The sequence below is a fragment of the Aythya ferina genome, assembly GCF_964211825.1.
Source record: "Aythya ferina genome assembly, chromosome: 2".
Lineage (NCBI taxonomy): Eukaryota > Metazoa > Chordata > Aves > Anseriformes > Anatidae > Aythya > Aythya ferina.
This window is the reverse complement of record NC_140297.1, coordinates 53,719,012-53,743,980: the sequence shown is the minus strand read 5'-3', so window position 1 is coordinate 53,743,980 and position 24,969 is coordinate 53,719,012. Positions and strand designations below refer to the sequence as shown.

The 24,969-nt window shown below is 37.7% G+C and overlaps 1 protein-coding gene and 1 long non-coding RNA gene across 5 annotated transcripts in view; one reads left to right on the top strand and one right to left on the bottom strand.

Moving 5' to 3' along the window:
* Positions 1–24,969, bottom strand: part of ICE1 (interactor of little elongation complex ELL subunit 1) — a 32,020-nt gene that overhangs the window by 1,935 nt on the left and 5,116 nt on the right. For 2 of the 3 annotated variants that reach the window (XM_084511456.1, XM_084511457.1), the window contains 12 exons: positions 20,502–20,539; positions 18,779–18,861; positions 18,469–18,508; positions 18,325–18,381; positions 17,184–17,273; positions 17,041–17,094; positions 10,796–11,148; positions 5,453–10,204; positions 4,444–4,612; positions 3,019–3,179; positions 2,087–2,277; positions 652–758 (listed from right to left, as the gene is read on the bottom strand). In XM_084511456.1, the coding sequence (XP_084367582.1) occupies positions 652–758; positions 2,087–2,277; positions 3,019–3,179; positions 4,444–4,612; positions 5,453–10,204; positions 10,796–11,148; positions 17,041–17,094; positions 17,184–17,273; positions 18,325–18,381; positions 18,469–18,508; positions 18,779–18,861; positions 20,502–20,539 (6,095 nt within the window). Of the gene's footprint in view, positions 1–651; positions 759–2,086; positions 2,278–3,018; positions 3,180–4,443; positions 4,613–5,452; positions 10,205–10,795; positions 11,149–15,004; positions 15,064–17,040; positions 17,095–17,183; positions 17,274–18,324; positions 18,382–18,468; positions 18,509–18,778; positions 18,862–20,501; positions 20,540–24,969 lie in introns of those variants that run through there. The other variant, XM_084511458.1, reaches the window with a different exon arrangement.
* Positions 20,546–24,966, top strand: LOC311432878. 2 transcript variants are annotated; one of them, XR_014690398.1, is made up of 4 exons: positions 20,546–21,422; positions 21,732–21,799; positions 22,322–22,376; positions 22,778–24,966. It is a non-coding gene; the product is annotated as an uncharacterized lncRNA (long non-coding RNA). The 2 variants fall into 2 exon arrangements; XR_014690397.1 differs by lacking the exon at positions 22,322–22,376.

Genomic DNA, 24,969 nt, shown 5'->3' with positions numbered 1-24,969 from the left:
CAACTTCCTAAATTTTACGTTCACTGTCTGTTGAAGTGCCAATATAAAATCCAAATTTGAATTACAGCTGTCTAAAAATTAGTTGTCCTATTCCTCTTCTGACTAACGACACCAAGGCATTTTTCATCAGACTGATAAAAACTCCTGCGGGTTTACAATTTTTAAGAGTAAAACTCAAAGAACACAACTTGTGTTTAACAAACAGTATTATGTAACTTACATACCAAAAACATCTATCTGAAACCAAAGTTTATTTGTTTATCCTGAATGCAACCTAGATACCAAATAAAGGATTTTACCTTAAAATCGCATCAAGAGGTATTATGTTACATATAAAGTCTTATTTTATATACTTTGCTAAAAGCATATATAGCTAAAAATAATTTAATTTTACATACATAAAGCATACATATTTACTATCACAAAATCATAGTGACATCTCATAACTTAAATATATGATTTTCACAGGCTGAAAAACAGTATCTGTATAAGACTGTAACAGTTTTGCTTTTTAAGGTGAAATTTTTTGAAGAAAATTAAAAAAAAAAATCAAAAAAATACAAAAATGCTTCAATTTATTTTCCAGGCAAAGTGACGCTTTTAAAGGTCATACATAAACCAGAAATTCAATCATGAATTTAGATTACTTACCGATTAGCCTGAGTGTCAATGCAATAATACTATCAGGAATAGACTGTGCAGTTTCATGCTCTTTTCTCTTCTTTATCCACTTATCCATAGAAGGCCAAAGCACTTTGCTGTGAAGAAATGAATTAAAAAATCTGATACTGCATGAAGGGTTGGCACAGAATATTTATACAGAAAGAAACACAAATGATTCTTTCATTTACCATGTATTTGTGTAACTCCACTTGCATGTTGAATCCACCCTCAGGCGAAACCAGTAACACTACAAGCATCTACAAGTCTCAGTTATATAAAGACTGTTTTACACACAAACATTAAAAGCTATCTTGCTGGAGGAATCATTCCTGTTCAGAATATTCTTTCTACCCATCTTCCATTTCCTTGCAACTTTCTGCATCTCTACATAAAGTCAAGAGGTTACTCCACTAACTCACCTGTATATGGAACCACACTTCTTCCAAAGGTTACATGAGTCATACAGTCATACATCTTGTATGACTGAAAATTAACAATTTGTATGTTATAAGTAGGATCTGGTGCTTGTTTTTAAATCTGAATGGGCTTCAGACAAGACCTTAAAATTATGAGACCATCCTTAAAATTATGCTGATAGACTTAGCAATCATTAGTACAACTTCACACAATCAACTCTGTATGACTTCGGTTTAAGTGACATACCTTGAACTGAACCTAGTATAAATTTTGAAAGTGTTCCACTAAAAATAACTTCTGTAGCAAGGATTTTAATGATTCTAATAAGTTTTTCACATTTACTTCATATTCAACAATTAGTTTATGTGGTTGTTAAACCAATGCCTTATTTTGGGAGATTCTACTAGTTTATATAGCATATTCATACAAAATAGGGACTGTCAGATCAGTGTACACATTAAATTGCAGTCTTTCAAACCAAGTTAAATATGTCAGCAGGTTATGCATTGGATTATAGGGTTCAGAGAAAACGTAAGACACTGGGTTGAAGTATTATAATGGTTTTAGAATTGAGATCAGACTGAAATCAGGATAGTATAATAGTGAAATGCAACCATACTCCTTTTCAGCACTGAAGTAGTGCTGTTCGCAGATCAGAAGTTCCACCCCCATTTTTTAATGACTGAAAAAGAAAAGCTTTTTAAAAAAATGATACTAAAATCAGAGGAAAACAACTATGCTGCTCACTTTGACATACAGTACATCCCAAAATCTTTCACAATTGTTCACATATAGCTATTTTAAAAGCAACTCTTTATTAGAAAGGTTCTAACAGGACTAATTCCTTGAAGTAGTACTCCAATGTCCTCCATTTGCTCACAGGTTATGAAACCTTCTTTTCTAAGTATGTATGCAATATTTCATTATGTTCAAAGCTAAGCTGCAATGTTTCAAATTCAAAACAAAAGCACAGAAAAATGTCTGAAGGAACTGCTTGCCACAATACCTTATGACATTGTCATGTGTCCAATCCCACTTGAGGTTAGTGCAGAGTAGGTCAATAGCAAATATGTACTGCCAAGCATCTTCATTCAGATCTTCTCCATATCGTTCGCTCTGCTGAAATTCTACTTTGGGACATGACTGCATTTCTAAAAGCAGGTTTGAAGTCATAATATCGGCATCTAAAGATGAACTCTGGAATTACAGAAGGTGATTACTTTAATGCATGAAAAGTTACCAACCCAGAACTGCACTCTTTACAAATACTAGATTCTGACTGTCCATAGCAGCATTGGAGTTCATCTTACAACACAAATTCAACTTTGAGCTAGTGTTACCAGAAGCAAACAAATTAAAAAAAGTACACAGAACTCAAATTTTCAAGTACTCAATATTTATCTTGATGATTTTAGAAAAAGTGGAGTTTGGGAAAACACACACATAAACACAAACCCTACACCCATTCTCTTCTCTGCTCCCACAGTCTGGGGATTTTTGTTTCTCTTGATGAAACTTTAAGGTCAGAAGAGCCCTTTTACAATGCAAGAAAATTATATCAGTCCTGCTCATTTCTAAGCAAAACAAAACAAAAATGACCTCAATAAACATTAAAATTACAGTTCCGTCGAGTGATACAATTCCCTGGTCCAAGAGTACTCCAGTCAAAATTTTAAAAATAATAAAAACACTTTAAGTGTTTACTAGAGATATTAGTATTTAAGAGGGAAAACAAAAAAGTGCTGTGTTCTGATAGGGTTTAGACAACCACAGGAAGATAGCCTTAAGTAGCATTAGATGTGCAATTGTACAGGCTCCATGGGAGATCCACTGAGCATCTATCTTCACACCTTGCCTCAGAAGATTCTTGATTTGATACAGCCAGCAAAGGAATGAAAACAGACAAAAGCTGATATTGACAGTGAAAGCAGAAGTTACCTGCTCCCAGCTGAGATAAGCGCTGAGACAGGCCAGGACATCTTCATTTGCGCTCCGCCTGATAACTAATTGCATGGCTTTGTTAACTGCACCTTCGAAGAAAAATATGTCAGGCCATATATTTGTGATGAATAAAATCAATTTCACTGCATCTGGAAAGCCTAGGAGAAAAAAGAGAGAGAGAACAATGTAAGTTTTTAACATACAAAAGCAAACAGAAAATACACGCAGACATCAAATGCCAGTACACTCTACAGCAAGGTAACAAGGAGGGAAGGTACAGAAGTCATGTAAAAACTGCAGCCCAGTGAGGTGGAATCATACTAGCACACCCCAGTCCTGATATTAAATAATGGAAGGGAGGAGAAAACAAACAACCAAATGAAAAAACAAACACCTTCCCCATTGTAATTCCTTTTTTTCTTTTTTTTTCTTCCCCAAAAAGAGTGTTTTAGTCAGTAAGACAGGCATGGTTACACTGGACTTGGCTGCATAACAAAAGTGCACACAGTCCTTTTCCCTTTATTCTTACTGCACTTTAGTTCACTAACGAGAGTGGTCTTGGAGCACAGAAACTGGATTTTACAGTGACTTTAAATTTATCTTGGAGTTATTTAAGTTTATCTTGGAGTAAAATTTATCTTGGAGTTACTTAAGGCAGAATACCTGAAAGAAGAACAGAAAAAAAAAAAGGATGGACAGGAAGCCAAGAAAACAGATGATGTAAATCTAAGGAAGTAGCACTGACTGTTTATAGTCAATGTGGCAATTGTGTAGCTGGAATTTAGCTCACTTGTGTTACCTAATGAAGGAAAAAACTTTAAAATGAATGCATTAGTAATCAAAATAAAATAATTGAATTATAAAAAAAGGAAAACCTTCAAGATGTGTTTACAACCGTTCACATTCTAAATAAAATGAAACCACAGAAAATCCACAACAGAAATTTAAGCAATTCAAAGTATACAACAGAAAATCATTCAAAGTCTGCATTTAACAGTTTTACTGAAGTTCCTTTTTCTTTTCTTTTTAAAAATCGAATGTGTTTTACGAGTCAGTGCTTACTCAGTAAAAATAGCAGTAAACAAAAAGTACAAAGTTCTCCGGAATCACAGTATCATTTTGGAGATGGCAGGGCAAACATGAAAGTACAGAGGATCCCAAAGTAAGTATTGAAAAATGAGTGGACTAGTAAGAGCACAGGTGATCACCAAGCTGAGATAGATGTAGACAACTGTGAGACAGAAAATTTCTTCTGTAACAGTCTATATTTTTGCAGTATAGAAGAAAGGTCCAAGGAAAACCTGCCTTTCACAGGAAGATTGTCTTTGTTCATTTGCTTTTACAAACCTAATTATTCTGGAACAATAAAGCAAAGACAGACAAAATGTTCAAGACGCAAGACCACCGAGACACACACTATACCTTCTTTAAGTAAGCTGTAGCAGAAGAGGCGGGCTCTTTCCAAATCTCCCAGCTGTCGACAAGTTGCTGTATAGACTCGACAAAGAGCCTGGTTGAAATTGTAATTTGAGGCTGTTTTCTGAGCCTTGAGTTTACTGAGAATAACATGCAGCAACGACTCAGCTAAATACTATAAGGAACAAAAACCAGTTGTTAGACTGTACTATATTTGAGAATATTTAATAGCATTATAACAGAGAACTGCTTGTAAGAACATTGTTTGCATCCATATAAGAATACACATAATTAAATCATAGGCAACCAGCAAATGAAATAACAAACCTGACTAGCAACTTCAGTAGTAACTTGCTTCTATCAAGTTACCATGTTTGGCAAGTCCTAAGAAAGGTGACAGAAGAACTCGGTAGACAGCTTCTGTGGAGAACTGACAGATCATTATTCTGATCTCAGTCTGCCTAATTACTTTCAGGAATTGAAATGGGGTAAAATGCTGCTATGCGACGCTACGAGATTTTTTCCAATAAAATTCATTTGAGCAACCTGATGTATAATGATAATCAAGGTAAACACTGAATGAACAAGTACACCAGTAGTATATATACAATGCTGCTTTGTGTTTTCTTTTTTAGTGAAATAACAAAAAAGACCCCCAAAAAATAAAATCAAACCTCACACCTTTAAACAAAAAAAACTTCTACAATTGTTAATGCTATCCACTACAAAAAATGTGGTGAAAATAAAATACATCTGCTTTCCTGATGAATACATAAAGCATCTACAATTGCAGTTTTGCATCTTGGACACCACTGGCCATTAACTTCTCGCACTGTCTGAAGCTCTCTATTTTGTAATGTTTATACATTTTTAGATATCTGATAATCTTTCAAGACTGCACTTTGCCACTGCAGGTTGCCTGACCCACTGAGAATTCACCTAGCACATACTTAAACTCTTTTGATCTGCACAGAAGTCACTGTTAAAATGCAAAACTCAAAATAATGCTGCTTACCTTGTTTTTTACACCAAATTCACTGACAACTTCTTTCTCTTCATCTCTCATCACTGGAATCTTTGAGATATTGCCCACATAAACATGACTTCGAATAACTGGTAACAAGTCAAAGCAGGATTCAGCAATTTTCTTCAGTGCCAAATAAACTTTCTGGCAATCAGAATCAATAACCTTCTTTACTGGTAAAGATGCTTCTAAACTGGAACTGTGTGCTGAATCACTGATTTCACAGCTCTTGCCATGGAAATTCTCCTGTATTTCAGAGCTTGTGTTTTGATCATTTTCAATAGCAGCAGTATCACCGGGCTCCAGCTTTGGTGGTTCCCTGTCTAATCTCAGTCTTTTTGCACTTCTAGGCATAGATATTGGCAATAATGTCCTTTTTTCAGGATGATTTGATAAGCCTGAAACCAATTGCTGATTTTGCACATTTTTGTCTTGTCTACTGTCAGATTTCAAATTGCTCCCAGTTTTCACAAAAGCAGTTGATGTGGATGCTATTGCTTTGAACCCACCTATTTGAGCCACAGGTCCTGGCAAACTCTGGCTGTCTGAAAGGGCACATCGGTTTAGCTGAATATTGCCTTTCAGGATGTTTAGTGTCCTCGCCCTTGCAGATAGCTCTGGGTACATAGTGTCCAATATTTTCACAGAGTTCTCCTGAGGGGCAGCTGCAGCAGCACCATCAGCTGCACACAGAGGAAATCTTCCAGGGACGGGAAGCGCGTGCTTTGGAATGGAAGTACAAAATTTTAAAGGTGACGAGAGAATCCTTCTACCCACTGCCATCTCTGAAGGTGATGGAGGGGAAAACAAAAGGGCAGATTTGACGGTTGGAGTATCTCTCAACGGAGACATTAGAGGAGGAACAGGGGTTTCACGTAGTGGGGATATCAGGTCATCAAGAGGGGAAAGCAAAGAGGATCGATCAACAGAAGACATCACTGGGGTCATGGAACATGCAGCTCTTGGAGGAGTAGCCATCAAAGGCAGGAGCAGTGGGGGTAGAGGAGGACCCATCTCTTGCCTGATTTTATTTATAGTCTCAGATAAGCATTTTGTTGGCACAGAAGTATCAGCATGTGCAAGAACTGGCTGAGTTATTTTAACGTCAAGGGTGTTCCTTTTTCTTTTACCTCGAAGCAGTTTTTTTGATAGCCTGCCATGCATTACTTGGACAGCTGCCTTGGTTGAAGCACTCAAGACTTCAGATTGTTCTTGCCCTTTGCAGTTCAATTTATTGGTCTTTTTGGGAACAACATCCACACAAGACTCTGACTCCAACATACGTGAATTCTCAAATACCATTTTTTGTGGCATAGAAGACTGACCAACTGTTTGAGAATTGCAGTCTACATCAGACAGGGCTGGATTTGTAAGATACTTGAGAATAAAGTTTTTCCTACCACTATCCAGGAAGCCCTTCCAAGTACAAGTGGTACGACAGAAACACGAAGGCTGCAAAACACCTAACATAACATTAGTGTTGCTTTCTTCTGAGTTGCAAACAGCACAGTTTTGATTATGATTGTATTCTTCAAGAACTGAGATGCCCATATCAACACTGTGTGGTAGACTTTGCTCTGCATTTGACTCAAGCTTTTCACAACCATTTTCTTCTACAAAATTGCCAAGTGCTAACATTCTTGTACTTAGTTTACTGTTTTTTACAGGCATTCTGTAAGTTTCTGACAATCTGGTTAATATCTGGCATATTGGTAATGTATTTTTTGAAGCACTTGGCATCAGAGGTCTTCCTTTGGATGCCCCAGTTTCTAACAGATCTTCCCTACTGTCATTCATCCATCCAGCTACCCTGAATTCACTAGTACCCTCAGCATTTTCAGAGGCTACTAATATACACCCTCTTTTCAGAGAGGTTAAGTCTTTGGGATAAACCTCCCCAACCACATTTGACAACTCATTTGCAGTATTTGGAGAGTCTGTTTCACAGCATGTATCCATACCCACTATAGTACCTGCTTTTAGATGACTATCTGTCACAGTATTTCCTGGGCACGTTGTTGAATGAAGTTCACATACTTGGTTGTCAGCATCAACACTTGCATCATTTTCCAGAGTACTCACTACAATTCTTGTTGAAGTTCTCAGGTCCTTTTTGAACATGGGAACACATTCAGAATATTTCACATCTCCAACTTTTTGTAGAGGACAGTCCTTCTCTTCAGACACATTGCTCTGCTCTGGGATATCAAAAGCATTTTTAGACCTTTTTATGCTGTCTTCCTCACATGCCTCAAAACTATTCAACCTTTTGCTTTCCTCCCCATCTGTCAGTGAACCAGTTCTAGCAGGATCTGGATTAGCTTCCCATGTAGAAGTCTTGCATTCTGATTCTTGACAAACAAACTTTTGGAAGCTCGAAGTATTCTTATTATAGGAGTTTACATGCAAAATTATTACTTTAACAGATGCCTGAGGTTCTTTATCTACTGGCAGCTCCTTTTCACCTGAAATTTCCATTTCATTTTTGGGTATGTATTCCCCATCAGAGCAGTGGTCCAGTTCTTTGCCTTCCTCAAAAGTAGATGGGATCTCAGTATCCTTTTCAAAGCTTTCTAGAGAACTACAAAATGGACTACCCACAACACAATTTTTATCTCCTTTGTTTTTCGATGTATGAGAAAATTCAGAATTTCCTGTGAAATCACTTTCAACAAATTCGACAACCTTCTCAAGACTGTAATTTAAATTACGAGTCACTGTGGATTCCAATCCATTCTCTTGGATAGGGGAATCTGTATCTTCAGAATTCATACAGCTTGTCTTCAAGTTCATTTCAGTAGACAAAGCCAAGCTGCTATTAAAACCCATTTCTGAAGTGTGCTGGCATATGATCTCTGAAACATTACTTTTCTCCTTCACAACATTGTCTTCCCAGTTAAATGAACTGGAACAAGCCTCTATCACTAATTCCTTGCTTTGCATGTTTAATTCCACTTTTGTTTCATCACATTTATCATTTTCACTTATCAAGAACTGATTCTGAGGTTTTGCAAATTCTGTCTGAGCTGTAAGGTTATTTTCTACTACAGCAGATCGGATGGTATCTGCTTCTTCTAACAGTTTACTGCTCTCATCTACAAAATCTTGATTAACTTGGAATTCAGTCTCTTGAGATTCAAACACTCCAAAGTTCTGAGTTTTGGTCAACTCACTGTCTAATGTACTGCACAGGCTTTCAGCTTGTTTCATTTCACCATTTCTTTCTGTAAATTCTAACACACATGATTCACACTTAGCTACACTGCTTTCCGCATCAGTAATGCATGTCATCTTTGGTACTGCAAGTATAATTTTAAAGTCTGACTTCCCTTGGAAAAAAATATTGTAATCTTCTTCCTGGTATGGTTTATCTTTTAAATATTCCCCTTCCTGTACCTCTAGTAATTTTTCATTTTCTGCACTATTGAATAGCTCAGATGATTTAGCTGTTTCAAGAACACTTTCTTTGTTTACACTCATGGCTAGTTCAATAGATTCGGGTCTGGTTATATTCATGTCTTGCATTTTGAGCTCTCCATCATCTTTTGGAAAGCTGATTCCTTCAACAGTAGATACAGGTAAATAACATTGAGAGACTTGAGCAGTTTCCAGTTCATGTTTTCTGTCCATATCATGTTCTAGTGTATGCACACATTGTTCCTCCAGTGTCTTTTCACTGTCACGTTTTATTTCAGAGCACTGAGAGTGAGCAGAACTCTCCGTAGCTTCAGTGTATGCCTCAGTCTCCAGACTTATTCCCTCACTATCACACTGCATCATTAGGTCTTTAGGACATTCTACTTCACAAAAAGATTCAGAACTACTGAAATCAGACAATACAATTTCAGAGAGTTCTCCCTCATTACTAGCCTCTGCACAGAGCCCTTGCATCTGTGTTGCAGCTGTTATTTCCTCTCCATTTATCACTGGTTTTATGCTTTCCTCAACATCGCTTGCTGTATTAGCTACCTTGATTACATCTTTGGATTCATTTTCAACCACTTCATTCTCTGCCAATACATCAGATTTCTCCTCACAGTCTGTACTTTGAAGTACAACGATGCATTGTTCAGGTGGCAAATGAGTAACATTTGGGGGAATGGATACTGCCCTGGGAATTTCGCTCTCTCCTGATGATCCATCTTTTTCTGCCTTCATTAATTCACCATACTTTTCATGCGTACCCTCATAACCACCAGCCCCGATTAAGATCACATTCTCCTCTGTTTGCTCTACCTCACTGCATCTGTCTATCTGATTCTGCAGCTTAGAACTGTGTAGCACAAAATCAGTTGAAGAGGTCCCATCTGCACTGTGCATTTCCTTGTTATCTCCTTTCTTTTCCTCTATGGCTTCCAGTTCATGTGCTGTTGTTTCAGTTAGTTCTGTCTCCTCTGTTTCCATATTCACAGAATTCTCCTCCAAACAATCTTTGTTAGTTCCCATGTTTGTAATTAAAGTAGCAGCTTCAGCTTGCTTTGTTTCAGCATCTCTCCCTTTCTTGCTCAACATCTCTGGATCAACATGATCAATCTCTTCATTCCTACTCCCGTTATGTGAAATTTCTGCATCAAGACTATGTCCACACGTTTTGTTCCATCTGTTACACTCCTCTTTCAAGCTGAATACATTGCAACAATTTTGAGGCTGAACTTGGTTTTCTTGTAAAATAGACTCCTCTGCAGAAGCACTGCAATCAGCTTCTTCACTGCTGGAACCCGTGACTTCTCCAAACAACATATCCTTTAATGAAAAACACAAAGTTAATTTTTCAAAGCCCAGTATCACTTTTAAGAGCTATATTTTTCTAAACAAATAGGCTCCTGGCCCTGACAGGCATTGGTTTTGAGAGATTAAGGCTGATAACAGAATTACATCCTTCTCCATCATTGCTCTTCATACTAAACACAAAGCACCTTTGTGAAAATTGAGACCTCTTTGCCTACCTACTGACATTCTAAGATTACTGAAAAAATAACATTTGAGTAGGTTCCCCTTGAATTTCAAGCTGTAGAGGTTTACTACAAAAACCATGCTTATACCCAACAAGAGTTGGGAATGTAGGTCTGTGACATCAGGAAAAGATAGCAGTTGAGACGTGGCTGACTTTGTTTTAAATTTACTACAGAAAATTATGGTTTATGCCCTTCCACAGACAGTGCACTAGAAAGTGAAAAAGTATACATCTAGAGCTAAATACTCATAGAGAGATCCTTTCAGTGCATCACTGTAAGTACCACTGATACACAAAAAAGCTCAAGAATATCAAATTGTTATTCCTGCTGTAATTATACAACCAAGTTAATGCCAAGTCCGACAAATCCTGGAACTCACCTGTTCAGCTACTGGTGAAAGCTGTACTGGAGAAAGTAGAGCAGGGAGAGGCTTGACCCAGTTCAGTATATCCATCACGTTTCCACCCGGGCCCTTTTGCTCCTGATCAGAGAAGTCTGAACCACTGTATGCCCCATCTGTCCGCATTGTCACAGGTACAGTTTTATCCTCACAACCTTGCAGACATTCTTCAGCAGTCCCGTTCTCAAGATGGTCAAGTCCAAGAGGCTCAGTATTCACATGATGTCGCAGGGCTGTTACAGAATTGTGCTTCCCAGCACTTTCTATTGAAGAATAGCAATGTAGTGTTTTGCCATCACGTTTCCTGATCTTTTGATGGTTTTGTACAGCTTCTATGACACAAATATTAAGAAATTAACACATTTTTTCTCCCCATCTTTCCTTATAGAGCTAATACACCATAGTAATAAGGCTGCATTACCATCTTTTCAAGTGATGTTCCCTCAGACAAGTAGTAAGAAGCACTTAAGAATGCTTTCAGAAATATTTTCCATACAGAGATCAGATGTTATTATTTACAACCAACTTTTTTTTTTTCCCCGTGAAAAAGATGTAGATGTATGTAGGTACAAAGCACTCCCACCCAAAAAAAAATATTTTCCAACTTCAATCATTAAAACTATTCTCCCCAATTTTTCCTACCAGGGAGGGCCATAAGACTGAGGGTCTATCCAGCTCAGTGATTTATTTCCAGTTTTAGCCCAGTTTATTTCCAGTTTTACTGATGTTCAGAAAAAGCAACACAAGCATTTGCCAATCAGGATGTAACTCTCTGCTTAAAGCAAGCAGCAGCTTTGAGCCAGCAGCTGCACTTTCGTATTTCAAGGATAATGTGCAGGCCAATGACAATTATATCCTGCCATAAACAGAGTAAGGGAGTTCTTAACTATATACCTGGCTTTATTATTAAACATGCATACATTTTTAAAGCATTAGCTTTTTAAATTTCTGTCTGCAGTCTACTCATGCAAGATTCTGTCTTTAATGACATAACCTACTTTAAGCTGGACCCTTAAAAAAACCTTCCTAAAAGTGAGTTGTTTTTTTTGTGCATGTGTGTTTGTTTTTTTAAGGACGGGAGTTTGTACCACTTAGAGAAAAAACAATACCGAGAGATTCACAATCGCATCAGTTTTATAAAATTATTCTAGCAGCAAGAAAGCATGTCCAAATGCTCTCTGAGATTCTCTGTGCTACACTTTTGTTTTGTTCCTTTTCAAACCACGTTTTATTATTAGATGGTAATCCATTTTTTCTGTATGCACACAAAACATACTGCTCCAGGGAAGTCTAAACAGTAAAGACAAAGAACTTGTAATTCTTATACAACATTTGGATATGCTATTTTTTTTGTGTGTACACAAACACTATTGGACACAGCAGTGGCAGTATCCAAGCGAGAAAGAGATCAAGAAATCTGTGTATGTTGACATACCATTACATGGTATAAGGAACAACACATGAACAAAATGGTTTTAAGAGAGGATACACTGATTTAATTGGCACAACTTGACCCCTGCTGGAAAATTAAAATAGAATAGTGTGTTTCATTATTGCTGTGCCTATTTCTCCACTGCTAGAACTTACAGTAATACTCATCAAGCAGCACCAAAGGTAGTATCAGATTTGAAAGCACTAATTTAATTCCACAGGTGAAAACACACCTCCAGTGATCTGTCTCCCAATAAACTTTAAGCACGTTCTAACATGGTAGCTCTTACTGAATGTTTTAGTAGAAAAACTGATCAAAAATATATTTCCAAGATTGCTACAAAAGACACTAGGAGGAAAAGAGGACAATTAAGCCTTATGAGCCTTACAAGGCCAATTTCCTTAAAGATAAATGAGCTCTGATATTTCCTTCAGTCAAAGCTACATCTTAGAAGTTCTAAGATCATACAGCGTTTCATAAAGCTATTTATAAGCTATGGTCACATAAAGCTTCCAGACGTTTCTCATCTCATCATGAAAAACATATTCCCTTTTCTATTTGAGTCTCAGTAGATCATGCATGGGAAAATGAAACCCTTCACTAGCAAGAAGAAAGAAAAGAAGAGTCAGAAGGTAGTTTTCTGTATATAGAAGATTTCTCATGCTCCTTTGTGCCGAACAGTTCTGAGCTCTTAAGTTCCTCCACACTTTAGAGGGAAGAAACACAGAGTTTCTTATTCCCCCCCTAGAACAACTTCAATTAGACAAATGGGGAGTTTACGTTGAACACTGAACTACACAATAGTACTGAGTATAAGGAACTTTACATCCCGACTATCCTCACACAATTTGTCATGTGCCTACATCAGGGCCTAGAATATTGATCCATACCATCCCCTGAAAAGCTCCCTTATTTTAAAGAAAAAATTTTACTTTTCCAAGGGAATCTCACTCATTCACAGTGCCACTTATCCAAATGATTAAGTTTTGTCCTCAGACCTACAACTTGGAATCTAGCAGCTTCAAACTCTTTCATTGCTGCCTTCCCCCACTTCTGAGAGAAGGTTAAGATTACTTTGAACTGGAAAACACATCAAAAGCTACCACATGCTACTGTGAAATAAGTCTTTGATGGATGATGGAGAAAGAATAGAAATAAGCAATCCAATGCTAACATCAAGTGTCTTGGAACAAAATAAACTGAGTTTTGCAATTCAAATATTTGTTCCTAATTGTCCACATTGCAGGACAATTGATTACATTTTCTCACAACCCTAGATAACAAAGTAAATTTCTGAAACAAGATTTCTTTTCCTCTCAAAAAGAAGGACCAGTTTCCAGAGTAAGATGCTGGATTTTTTTCTCACAGTAATCCATCCGTCAAATCACAGAATGGTTTGGGTTGGAAGGGACCTTAACAATCATCTAGTTCCAATTCCCCTGCCGTGGGCAGGGACGCCTTCCACTAACCCAGGTTGCTCAAAGCCCCATCCAGCCTGGCCTTTGAACACTTCCAGGGATGGGGCATCCACAACTTCTCTGGGCAACCTATGCCAGTACCTCTTCACCCCCATAACGAAGAACTTCTTACTAAGATTTAATCTAAATCTCCCCTCTTTTAGATTCATAGAAGACATTACTCCTTGTCCTATAGCTACAGTCTCTGACAAAGAGTCCCTCCCCACTTTTTGTGCAAGCCACCTTTATGTACAGTAAAACCACTATAAGGTCTCCCAAGAGCATTCTCTTTTCCAGGCTGAACAACCCCAACTCCCTCAGCCTCTCTTCATAGGAGAGGTGCTCCAACCCTTTGATTATCCTCACAACCCTCCTCTGCACTCGTTCTAATATGTCCAGTCTTTTTTGTGCTGGGGGCCCCAGAGCTCAACACAGTGCTCAAAGGTGGGGTCTCAGAAGAGCAGAGGGAGAGAATTACCTCTCTCAACCTGCTCTTCATGCTTCTTTTGATGCAGTCCAGGATACGGTTGGCTTTCTGGGCTGCAAGCATGCACTACCAACTCATATTGTCTCATCAGGCAACACCTCCAAGCCATAGAATCTCTTCTGGTTTACAGCAAAAACTCATCACTATCAGCACAGTGTTTGCAAATGCCTGGCAGTAGCAACTGCATGCTTTTCAAGGACAAAGAGCAGTATTTCGCTGACAAAAATAAAAAATAAAAAATCCCTCCACAGAAACTTTCTAACATTGACAAGCCTCAATTTTTCAAATCTTCTCCAGTTATGTGAGTTTTAGGGTGTTTTATACACTTGCTATTCTTTATAGTTATAAGCAGTATTCTAGTTTTCAATACAGCAAACTTACACACACATACATATGAAACAAATAATTAGGGAGAACACTGCAAACCTGAAAGTAACTGCACAAGGCTGCATTTCCTAAAACGATATTATCTTGAGAGGTCTTCCTATGGTCTTACAGATAGAAATGAGGTCCACTTAATAACTCACTCACATCATATGGACTTTAATCTCAAGGTCATAAAACATACACAGGTCCTTCGGGATTCAGTCTTATCTTTGTATGTTACATTTAATGCCACTACCTTGTATCTCCTGTAATCTGGTATTAAAGCAGATACCAAGGTACCTCCAAGATGCTCCTTTTCACCCCTGCTCTTAACATCTATATGCAGCTTCTCTGCTATCCTGGGATCCAAACCAAAAGGAAGATCAGATAAAATGGGTATAGCTCTGTAGCAGGCCAGATTTAGCTCAGAACCCTGTTGTACATACTACTTGAAGAGACTCAGCTCATCCCAGACGTGGTCTTCCCATCTTCCCTCATCTCCTCTCACCATAAGCCTGCATACAAACAGTGCATGTTGGAGAATCCAAATTAACAAAATCTTCAGCATTGGGCTGCAAGATTCTTCAAATGCTTCTTCACATGCCTGCTCTAACTGTAGATGGCTTCATTCTCAAACTACACGGGAAACAGGTTTTCAAATTTATAAAACAAACAAACAAACAAACAGGAATGTCCTATTAACCTCAAATTATGGTCTAAGGTTATTGGTCTGATGTTCAACTGCAGGTATGGCCAACTTCATTACTGGAAGATTTATAAAAGTATTACCAAAACCAAGACAAAATGCTTTTAATTTAAATTTGGCAAAACCTCGTTGCTTTCTGAGGCTTTCACAATGGTTTGTTCCTTTGTAAAAACATGAATGGAAAGCCTGATAAATCTTGCAGTTTACATATATGTACACGTTCTTCAAAGAAGTTATTCAAAGTGGTATCATCTTTGATGGAACAGAGAAAGCTCTAATTGTTACAGATATTTTACAAAACATTTGACTGTACAAAAAAATCAGCCATGGAGTTATCTTCCTAAAAGGATAGATCCAGACAGACAGAAGAACTGACATTCTTGGGGAAAAAATACTTCAGCAATATCACCAGCAAGTTGATTTTCTCTCTAAGATGAAACTATGTCAATGTTGGACAAGAACTTAGGGCAAAATCATTAAGATAGGTAATACAAATCCAAGGTAATGGCCACTGAAAGACAGAATAAGATGGCTGTCCTGGGCTTCAAGAGGAGAAAAAAAAAATCATAGTTCTCCTTTAGAAGATGTGAATAGGAAAGATGCAACAGGAGATCTGGAATCTGAAGTTCTCCTTGTGGTGGATGAGAAGGGGATCTGATACCCCTCAGAGTTGATTTTGCTTGTCATTTGATTGAGCCTTGATCAAGAAATCAAGTTCAGGATATCAGGGGACAACTGTCTAGCTCAGTTCTGGAGCTTGAAGCCACAGATTTGCTGCATTGAATTGGTCGGGATGAAATTGATAAACTGGCTTAAGATACTGTCCTTATATTTTGGTACCTCCTAAGTCAATTCCTTTGGAATACAACCTAAAACCAGATTCATCAGGGTCTAGACTTGTAGCAGAGTTTCAGATTTAATGGGGTGGGGAAACAGCACAATGGTTCACTTTCAAAGCTCTTAATAATGCAGTGTACTTATTCCATACAGTATCTCTACAACCTGAACTACAGAAAAAAAAAAATGGTAGAGCAAATAAAAGAAAAATTAAAGATTGATAAGTACACTCTGGAGAGGCAACTACAGAAATATCAATCCAATTGCAAGCTCTGGAGAGGCAACTACAGAAATATCAATCCAATTTCAAGGTATCTATTGCTCTTGAGGGCAGAAGGAAAACAACATCTGTTCTATGATGTTAAAGCACTGAGGTTTTTTCTCAATGTGTATATGGATAACTGTTCAGATTATTTTTTAGAATTATACTGAGTATTTTGTTACAAAATTATACATTATGTTGCTCTGTATCATGAATCTGAAAATTAATGCACCATTATATAATTCAGGAAGATATGAATGAACAAAATAGTCGTAAGAGCTTCTTAAATTTTACAATGTAATTATGTTACCATGTGTTTGTTTAGGACCAAAAAGAATTTATCGTGCTATAATAACTAAGGTACAAACATGAGAGGTATGTTTTGACTACATTGACTATCAGCTGCTTTGACTATTTCTAAGAATTTGATTTCTGAACTGTAACAGCAGATTAAAATTGGGTTTTGTTTATAAGAGCAATGTAGCATAACTGGCTGTTCAAATTAAAATTTGCAATTATTTTCAAATATTCTATTCACACATGTACTTGACCAGACAATCACAAATAAAAGTATTTAAGTCTATCCAAAAAGTGTTACACAAACAGTACCCAATCTGATGATAAGGCTACACCCAAGGAATTTGCATACTAACGCATTTACATTTACTGGAACCTACCTTCTGTAATAAACAGTCTTCTTTTTTCAGGCCATGCCTTATCCTGAGCAGAAGCTGAAGAAAGAAGGTACCAATATTTATTTATTTTTAATTAAAAAAGAGACAGCTTCAACAGAATTCCAATACCTGACATGACATCTCACCCAAGATAGGATCATTTTCCCGCTTCTCTCTTTTTCCTTTTGCACTGTCAATGCACATCCAGAGTTCTTCCAACAAGAATTTTATTTTTTCTGTTAAACAAAATGTTTTTATAAATTGAGGAAAACTTCAGTGGCTCAGAGAGCCTAGATTTTTTTTCTTTGTTCTTACTCAAAACACAGACATGCCTACAACTAAATATACACAAAAATTAAGACAACTGGGCATTTTAGCTTGCGAGGAAGAAAAAGAACTAAATTAAAAGTTAAATGCTGAAATTGGATTCCAATTCAGGACAATCCAAAAGGCAGCAAAAACATGTGAAGACCCAGAAACAACCAGAAGGTCTACTCTTTTTATAGAATTTTAATTTTCGCAAAAAACAAAATGCAAGCACTGAAAAGCAGGACACGGAAAGCAGAAGTTTGTCTTTTGCCTGCAAATAATCTTCAGAATTTTCTAGACAATATAAAAGTAGTATTTTAAAAAGTGTAGAAATACAAAAATATGGTTGCTTAAAGCTTGGCCTCTATCTGCCCTTAGTACTTTAGAGGAAGTTTTGAATCAGTTAGCTCCATTGTGCCATTAGGTTTGGATAATTTGTAGCAGATATTGTACATCATTACAAATAAATAAAAAATAGAATAGTATAGAAAAAAAACTATACATCCTGGCTTTCCACTTGAATTAGAGAGCCCCACACAGACTTTGTAACAGATTACACTATCTTGTCTCTTTTGCTTTGCATACTTTTATGATGTTGTTGAGCTGCAAGACAGTGGGATTGTTTGTTTGTTTGTTTGTTTGTTTTTCAGTGTTTGCATTCTGGTTTATAATTGCAAATCAAACTGCTGTGCATACACATGGGGTAGACCGTAGTCATTTTAATGAATCAATTATCTTTCTTATTGCAAAAGTTAAAATATTCATCTATTACATTCTTCCCTCAATGGCATATATTTCTATCAACTACATCTACTCTTGACAACAGAGGATACTAACAGAATTGCTATAAGAGTGTAACTCCAAGAGCTTCAAATGCTTTAAAAAACCCAAGGAAGAGAATAAGCAATTTTCCAGAAGTCTTACAGTTAATTCATAATGGTTTGGTCTGCATAGAGACAGGCCTTGCAAAAATCTTACCTTTGTCAATATCTGTTTTAAGATCTTCACTTGAACTCTGGGTCTCTGCATGTTTAACTATTGAGAAGTAGAAGAGAAAAGGAAGTGTTCAAATGGAATTGTTAACACACATAAATCTGAAGGTAATCAAAACTGAGTACATACCCTTTCTGCACTTCTCTTTAAGAACACCATCAAGTTTTCCCTGTTAAAAATAACTACTGTTAATTTTTCATTCAATACTCAGCTTGTAGAAAATGACCTAAATTACCATGAAATCTAAATCTACATTTCAAATGTCATGCCTCAGTTTCAAAATTCACCATCTCTTAAGGTGAATTGCTATGTTTATTTACTCAATACCCCCAACAAATGAACTTTCACTATTTCAATGTCTGTATTACAACTTGCTTTTTTTTTTTTTTCTTCCAGAAGTACTCAAGAAAACGACACCTACAAAACAGGAAAGTCTTACCTGTGCCTTCTTTAGTTCCTTTTCAAGCTTTTTCTTTTCAGATTTCAATAGTTTAAAGTCCTGACTATGTTTTGTTGCAGCCTCTTCAAAAGAGAGAACCAAAATTCCAGTTAGACACTAAACAAAGAAACTACTTTAACTACTACTGGTTACTAGTTTGCACATCATATTATGAGAAAAAAAGGAGCATGAAAAATGTACTGAAGTTTTATTTTAGCTCATCAAGACTTCAAACGTTAAGCACAACTCATACATGTATCTTTTCTCTATCTGCGTATCTCGTGTTCTAAACTACTAAAATACATTTATTGCTTTTTCAACTTACAGGCAAGAAACAAGAGTGTTTCACATTGTACTTAAGAACAACATACACTAAGTAAAAACGGGAGCAAAATTAGGAGTGAAGTCAATGTTTTTTCACATGCTTCATTCTGTTACTTAGAACAGAGGTTCTGGTTCAAAGATGAAAACACTACAGCCAACTGCATTACAAAATGTAGGTAGCACTACTATAGGTAGCACAGATAGGCATAGAGTACTCTAACTCTCAATATCTAGCATCAACCTTGAGAGAGTGCAAATGGGTGGGAATAAACAGGCTATAGCAGATAAGTGAGGTTCTTGGGGAAATTCATAAGCCATGGGGATGCTTGAAAGAGCTTTGTGAAAATCAGCTTGGTGACTTATATGCAGAGAGCAAAGAGAGTTGGAACCTGTCTGCTGACCAGGTCAAGTCACAGAAGACAACATCCCGAAGAGAAGACCATTAAAAGGCAGATCAGGTGGTAGGCTGACAAGAACTAATCATGGGGAAAAAATCAGGACTGACAAAAGATAAACCAGCCACTAGAACTGGGAAAAATACAAACTATCTAACAGTAATATGTTGTAGCTCTGCCAGAATTTGCATTTGGGGCTAGAAGGTATAAAAACCTTGCTGCCATGTACAGGAACTCCAAACTACCTGTACTTTCCAGTAGGATTTTGGGGGCTTCTAACATTAAGACACAAGTCACTCAGTTTGTTGTGGCCAGTTAACAAAAAATAATGTTTTAAGGTATATGGATATTTAAACTGTGGTAAGCACAGCTGTACCAAACCAAACTGAAAAAACAAAACAACACTGTAACTGCCAGAATATTTACAAATCAGCAAATATGTCAGGATCACTACATCTTTAAATATGAATATAAATACAAGTAGAAGAATCCTATCAAGATTATTGGTGCACCGGAGCACTTGCCCTGTGAAGACAGGTTCAAGGAACTACACTTGATTAGCTTGAGAAGAAAAAGCTTTGAAAGGATCTAAGAACAGCTTTCCTACACCTACAAGGTATCAAGAAGACAGAACCAGTACGTTCAGTGGGCCATGGTGGGAAGATGAGACATGAGAGGTTCTAACTGGTGGTAAGGAAAAGCTTTTTCACCATGAGGGCAACCTGGAAATGGATCAAATTGCCTACAGGTTGGTCAGCTTACATCCTTTAAGGTTTCCTTCAAACTTGATTTACACAATGAGCCTGATATACTCTATTGAAAATATTCTGCAGAATGGCGGGTGTATTTCAGAGGCTAAGCAGCACAGAGAGTACTGACTTGTCTTGCTCCCCGGGGCCTCAGAGTTAGTTTTTCTTTAACTTTTTCAATTGCTTTTTTGGATGCAAAAGGAATCAGGAAATGGAACAGGATGACAGCACTGGTGACACAATATAGAAAGTTACCTTCAAGTTTCTTCACTTTTGCTTCCAGTTTCTTTCTCCTGTTAAAAAGAAGACATTAACAGATCATTTTTTGAATAGGATAACGTTGTATGAAAAAGCACCAGAAAACCCATGTAGCCATTTCAGAGAAAGAACGCTTCATAAATTCAGGGCCTATGAGACCAATATGCCCCTGAATTTGAAAACTTAAATCAGCAGCATGCTGATGACATTCTTACAACAGCCACATCTGTTACAGAGGCAGTCTGCTCTTTTCTTAAGTGAGTCAGTCTGCTAATCCAGGCATATAACTTCAGCTACAACTTGTAGCAACAAAAACATCCTGAGAAAACTGCTTTTGTTTTTTGTTTTGTTTTGTTTTGCATTTCTGTGATGTAATGATGCATTGGGTTTACTTGGTAAGGTTTTGGTAGTGGGACAGGGTGACCTCCGTGAGAAATGACCAGACATTGTCCCCATGTCAGACACTGCCAGTTCCAGCCAGCCCCAACACAGACTCACTGCAGGGCACAGCTGAACCACACACTATCACCTCTGTGATAACACATTTAAAAGAGTGAAAAACACTGTGCAGCAACCGTGAGAGAGAGGAGTAAGAAAAATCTGACAAACAACCCTGTGGACACCAAGGTCAGTGAAGGAGGAGGGGAGGGAGGTCTTCCCTGTGCTGGAGCAAAGTATTCTCCAGCAGCTTGTGGAGACCATGGAAAAGGAGGCTGTCCGCCTGCAGCCCATGGATAACTACACCTGAGTGGATATCCACATTGTGGCCTGTGGGGGACCCTGCAGGACTGCATCCCATGGGAAGGACTCAAAATAGAGCAATTCTTGAAGAACTGCAGCCTGTGGAATGGATTCATCTAGGAGCAGTTCACAAAGGACTGTACCCCATGAGTGGGACCCCACGCTGGAGCACATGAGGTATGTGAGGAGGAGGGAGTGGCAGAGAAAGAGTTATGAACCGACCATAACCATTCCCTATCTCCTCTGTGCCACTTGTGGGGAAAGGAGGTAGAAAAATTAGAAGTGAAGCTGAACCTGGGAGGAGAGGGGTGGGGAGACAATGTTTTTAGTTTTGTTTTTATTACTCACTACACTATGCTGCTATTAATTCAATTAATTTGCCAATAAGTCTGTTTTGCCCATGATAATAATTGGTGAGTGATCTTTTTGTCCTTAACTCAACACACAAGTTTCTTTTCACTGTATTCTCTCCCTGTGTCTTGTTAGGAGGGGGGAGTGAGACGGCAACGTGGTGGGCACATTGCAGCCAGCCAGGGTCAACCAAACGCAGACAGGTTAGTCTTATTCCTTAAAAACAATTAAACTTTGTTTATAATCATTAGCAATGACATCCTCGGGAATAGTCTTCAGCATCACTTATGTCCTATGGATTCTTGTTCAGAATATCCTATTGTTTGCTAAATTCAAAAACAAAACCAATTATTCAGCCTAAACTTCTTAATTCAGCACTTCCAACCCCACATTATATGCAAAACAAACAGAACTGGAAAAAAAAAGAAAAAAAAAGTACACATACTGCCAATGCTCACAGATCACTTTGATGAAGATCAATACTGTTCATCCATTCCTCACATTACAGCTTTTATAACAGACTAAGATTTGCAGCCTTAGCCCTTCAGGATGTGGAAGCTTTAATCAGCATTTCAGATGTTAACTGGAGGGCATTTGAGAAACCACTCAGAGAACTAACCAACTAACTAATTATCACCAACTAACCACCTTTGGAATGTTTAGCAGTAAAAGTACTTGAACTTAAAAGACAGACTGATGCTCTCAGGCCTTTTCTGCCTGAACAGGGTCATAATTAATTCTCCTTATACTCAGATGACTGCTTCGACAGTCAAGCCACAGGTGAGAATTTCATAAAAAATAATCATTTTAAGACATCTTTGAAGTGCAAAAGGAAAAAAAAAGGGGGGGGGGAAGATGTCTTTCAAAAATAACAGGTAACGAACTTACAGTTTTCTGTAGGTTGTCTTCTGACAAATGCACAGAAGTAATGCATTTACAAACAGATAAGAACCTGAGTAACCAGACAGCCAATAAATGCCAACATTTTATCATTGCAACTATATTTGCCATAGAATTACTTTTATAAGTGCTTTAATTACCTTTTGACTTCCTGTTTTCACCAGTTATAATTATTAATTATTTTTTATTACTTTTATAGTGGTATACTAATTTTATCAATCTATGCAATTATATAAAGAAAAAAATGTTAACTCTAATAATTAAAAAAGCAAATTTTCTAGATGATGCATTTGGACAGAATTCCTCTTATGCTACACAACTCAAGCTCCTCTCTGACCTTCAAGATGCATGCACATCTTCATCTGACAGAATGCTACGCTAACAGAAATTGCATTCAGAAGAATACATACAGTATTATAAACTACAGCAAATATAATGTGATTATATTTACAATACTCAACAACTAAAAATAAAAAAGGAAAAAAACCTGTGTCTGTCATATCTTTTTTTATCAGTAGAGCGAATATGAACTTTTAATTAAATGAGCAACCTTACTTCTGGAACAGACTTAGTTTCGAACACTTCTTTCAAATCTCCTCTACAGAAATGATTTCATATTGAGAATCTTCTTAACAGTGGACACGCTAGATGATTTATCTCAAGTTATCATGGTTCTTGTAACTTCAGAAAGGAATTACCATCCTTGTAAGCATTCAAATCTCAACTAAACAATGGCCTAAGCAACCCAACTTTAAAGCTGGCTCTGACTGGCAGACTGGACCAAGGGACTTTGGAGATCATTTGATTGTTTTTAACCTAAATTATTCTACAGTAACTGTAGATTAACATTCACTGTATGAACAATTCACTAGAGTTCCACTTGTGGAGTGAAGAAACCCAGCTTGCAAACACATGTGATTGACTGCTAAAACAGCCTCAACACCAAATGTGCATGAATTAGCTACAGAATCACAGAAGAGATCACCCAGTTTTGTGTCGTCTACAAACTTGCTGGGGGTATGCTCTGCCCCATCATCCAGGTCATTAATGAAGATGTTAAACACAACTGGAACCAGTAATGGCCCCTGAGGTATACTGCTAGTTACTGTCCTCCAACTAGACTTCGTGACACTGGTCACCACCCTGTGGGCCTGTCCATTCAGCCAGTTTTCAGCCCACCTCACTGCCTGTCCCATCTCTCCCAAACGTCAACAGATTGTCTGTAAGGATCTTATGGGGGGACAGTGTCAAAGGCCTTACTGCAGTCCAGGTAGACAATAGTCTCTGCTCTCCCCTCGTCCATCTGGCCATCAGAGAAGCTTGTCAGGTTGATCAAACATGACTTCCCCTTGCTGAATCCAACCTGACTACACTTTCTTGTCCTTCATGTGCCTGGAAATGGCTTCCAGGACTAGTTGATCCACCACCTTGCTGTGGATCAATGTGAGGCTGACCAGTCTGTCTGATCAGCTCCTGTGTCCTCCTCCTTCTCACCGATATGAGTGACAAATAGGGGATAGGATATGTATCTATATTGGCAGGCTACATTGCCTGGACACCCGGGTTGTCAGTTTCCTCCTGAGATTAAGTCAACAATGCTCTCTGCTGCTCTTAAAATTGGAAGATGTGTTATGAATTCCTTCAAGCTTACAGAACAGAGTACTTAAATGTGCAAAAACGTGCAGTCTGGCAGAAGTGGCAACAAGAAGTGACAACAGTGACAGACTGCGTTTACAATCTTTTGCATGATAGGAGCTTGCTGCTGTATTTGTGAGTACCATGTGCTTCACAAGGCATGAAAGACACAAGAATATATCACATGAGGTTCTCAGTGAATGCTCCAGTTCCTCACTCATCTCTGTGGCCCTTCACTGGAATTATCTCCAGTACATCCATGTCTGTCTTGTACTAGGGAATCCAGGACACGGTAGTCCAGGTGTGGCCCCACTAGTGCTGGAAAAAGGGGAAGAATCACTTCCCTAAACATGTTGGTAATAACAAAATAACTTAGGAACATCAAAAATGATAGTCTTGAGTTCCTTCAAGGAAGGAAAAACCAAAGGAAGGAGTAATCAATGAAGTCCCATTGGGATGCATGCTGGAACACATCAGAAATCAAAGCTGACTACAAGAAGTAGCAGAAAGTAAGCATTAGTGTTAATAAATGTGAAGCGATGTACATGGAGGAAAGTTACTGCAACTACAAATTCACAACACCCAGCTGTATACTGGCTGGTTCCCTTTTGAGTTTATAAGGAGCTTTCCAAACAACACTGAGAAGTCACAGTTCCCTTCCACAGCTGATTTAGAGGCTAGGACCATTAAAACACAACTAGACAAATTATTTACAAAGTCCATCAACAGCTGTAAGACATGACAATCACGCATAAGCTCCAGCTAAGGAAGCCTCTGAGTGACTTGTTATTGGAAAAACAATTTGTTAAAAAAACAAACAAACAAACACAGAGTATCA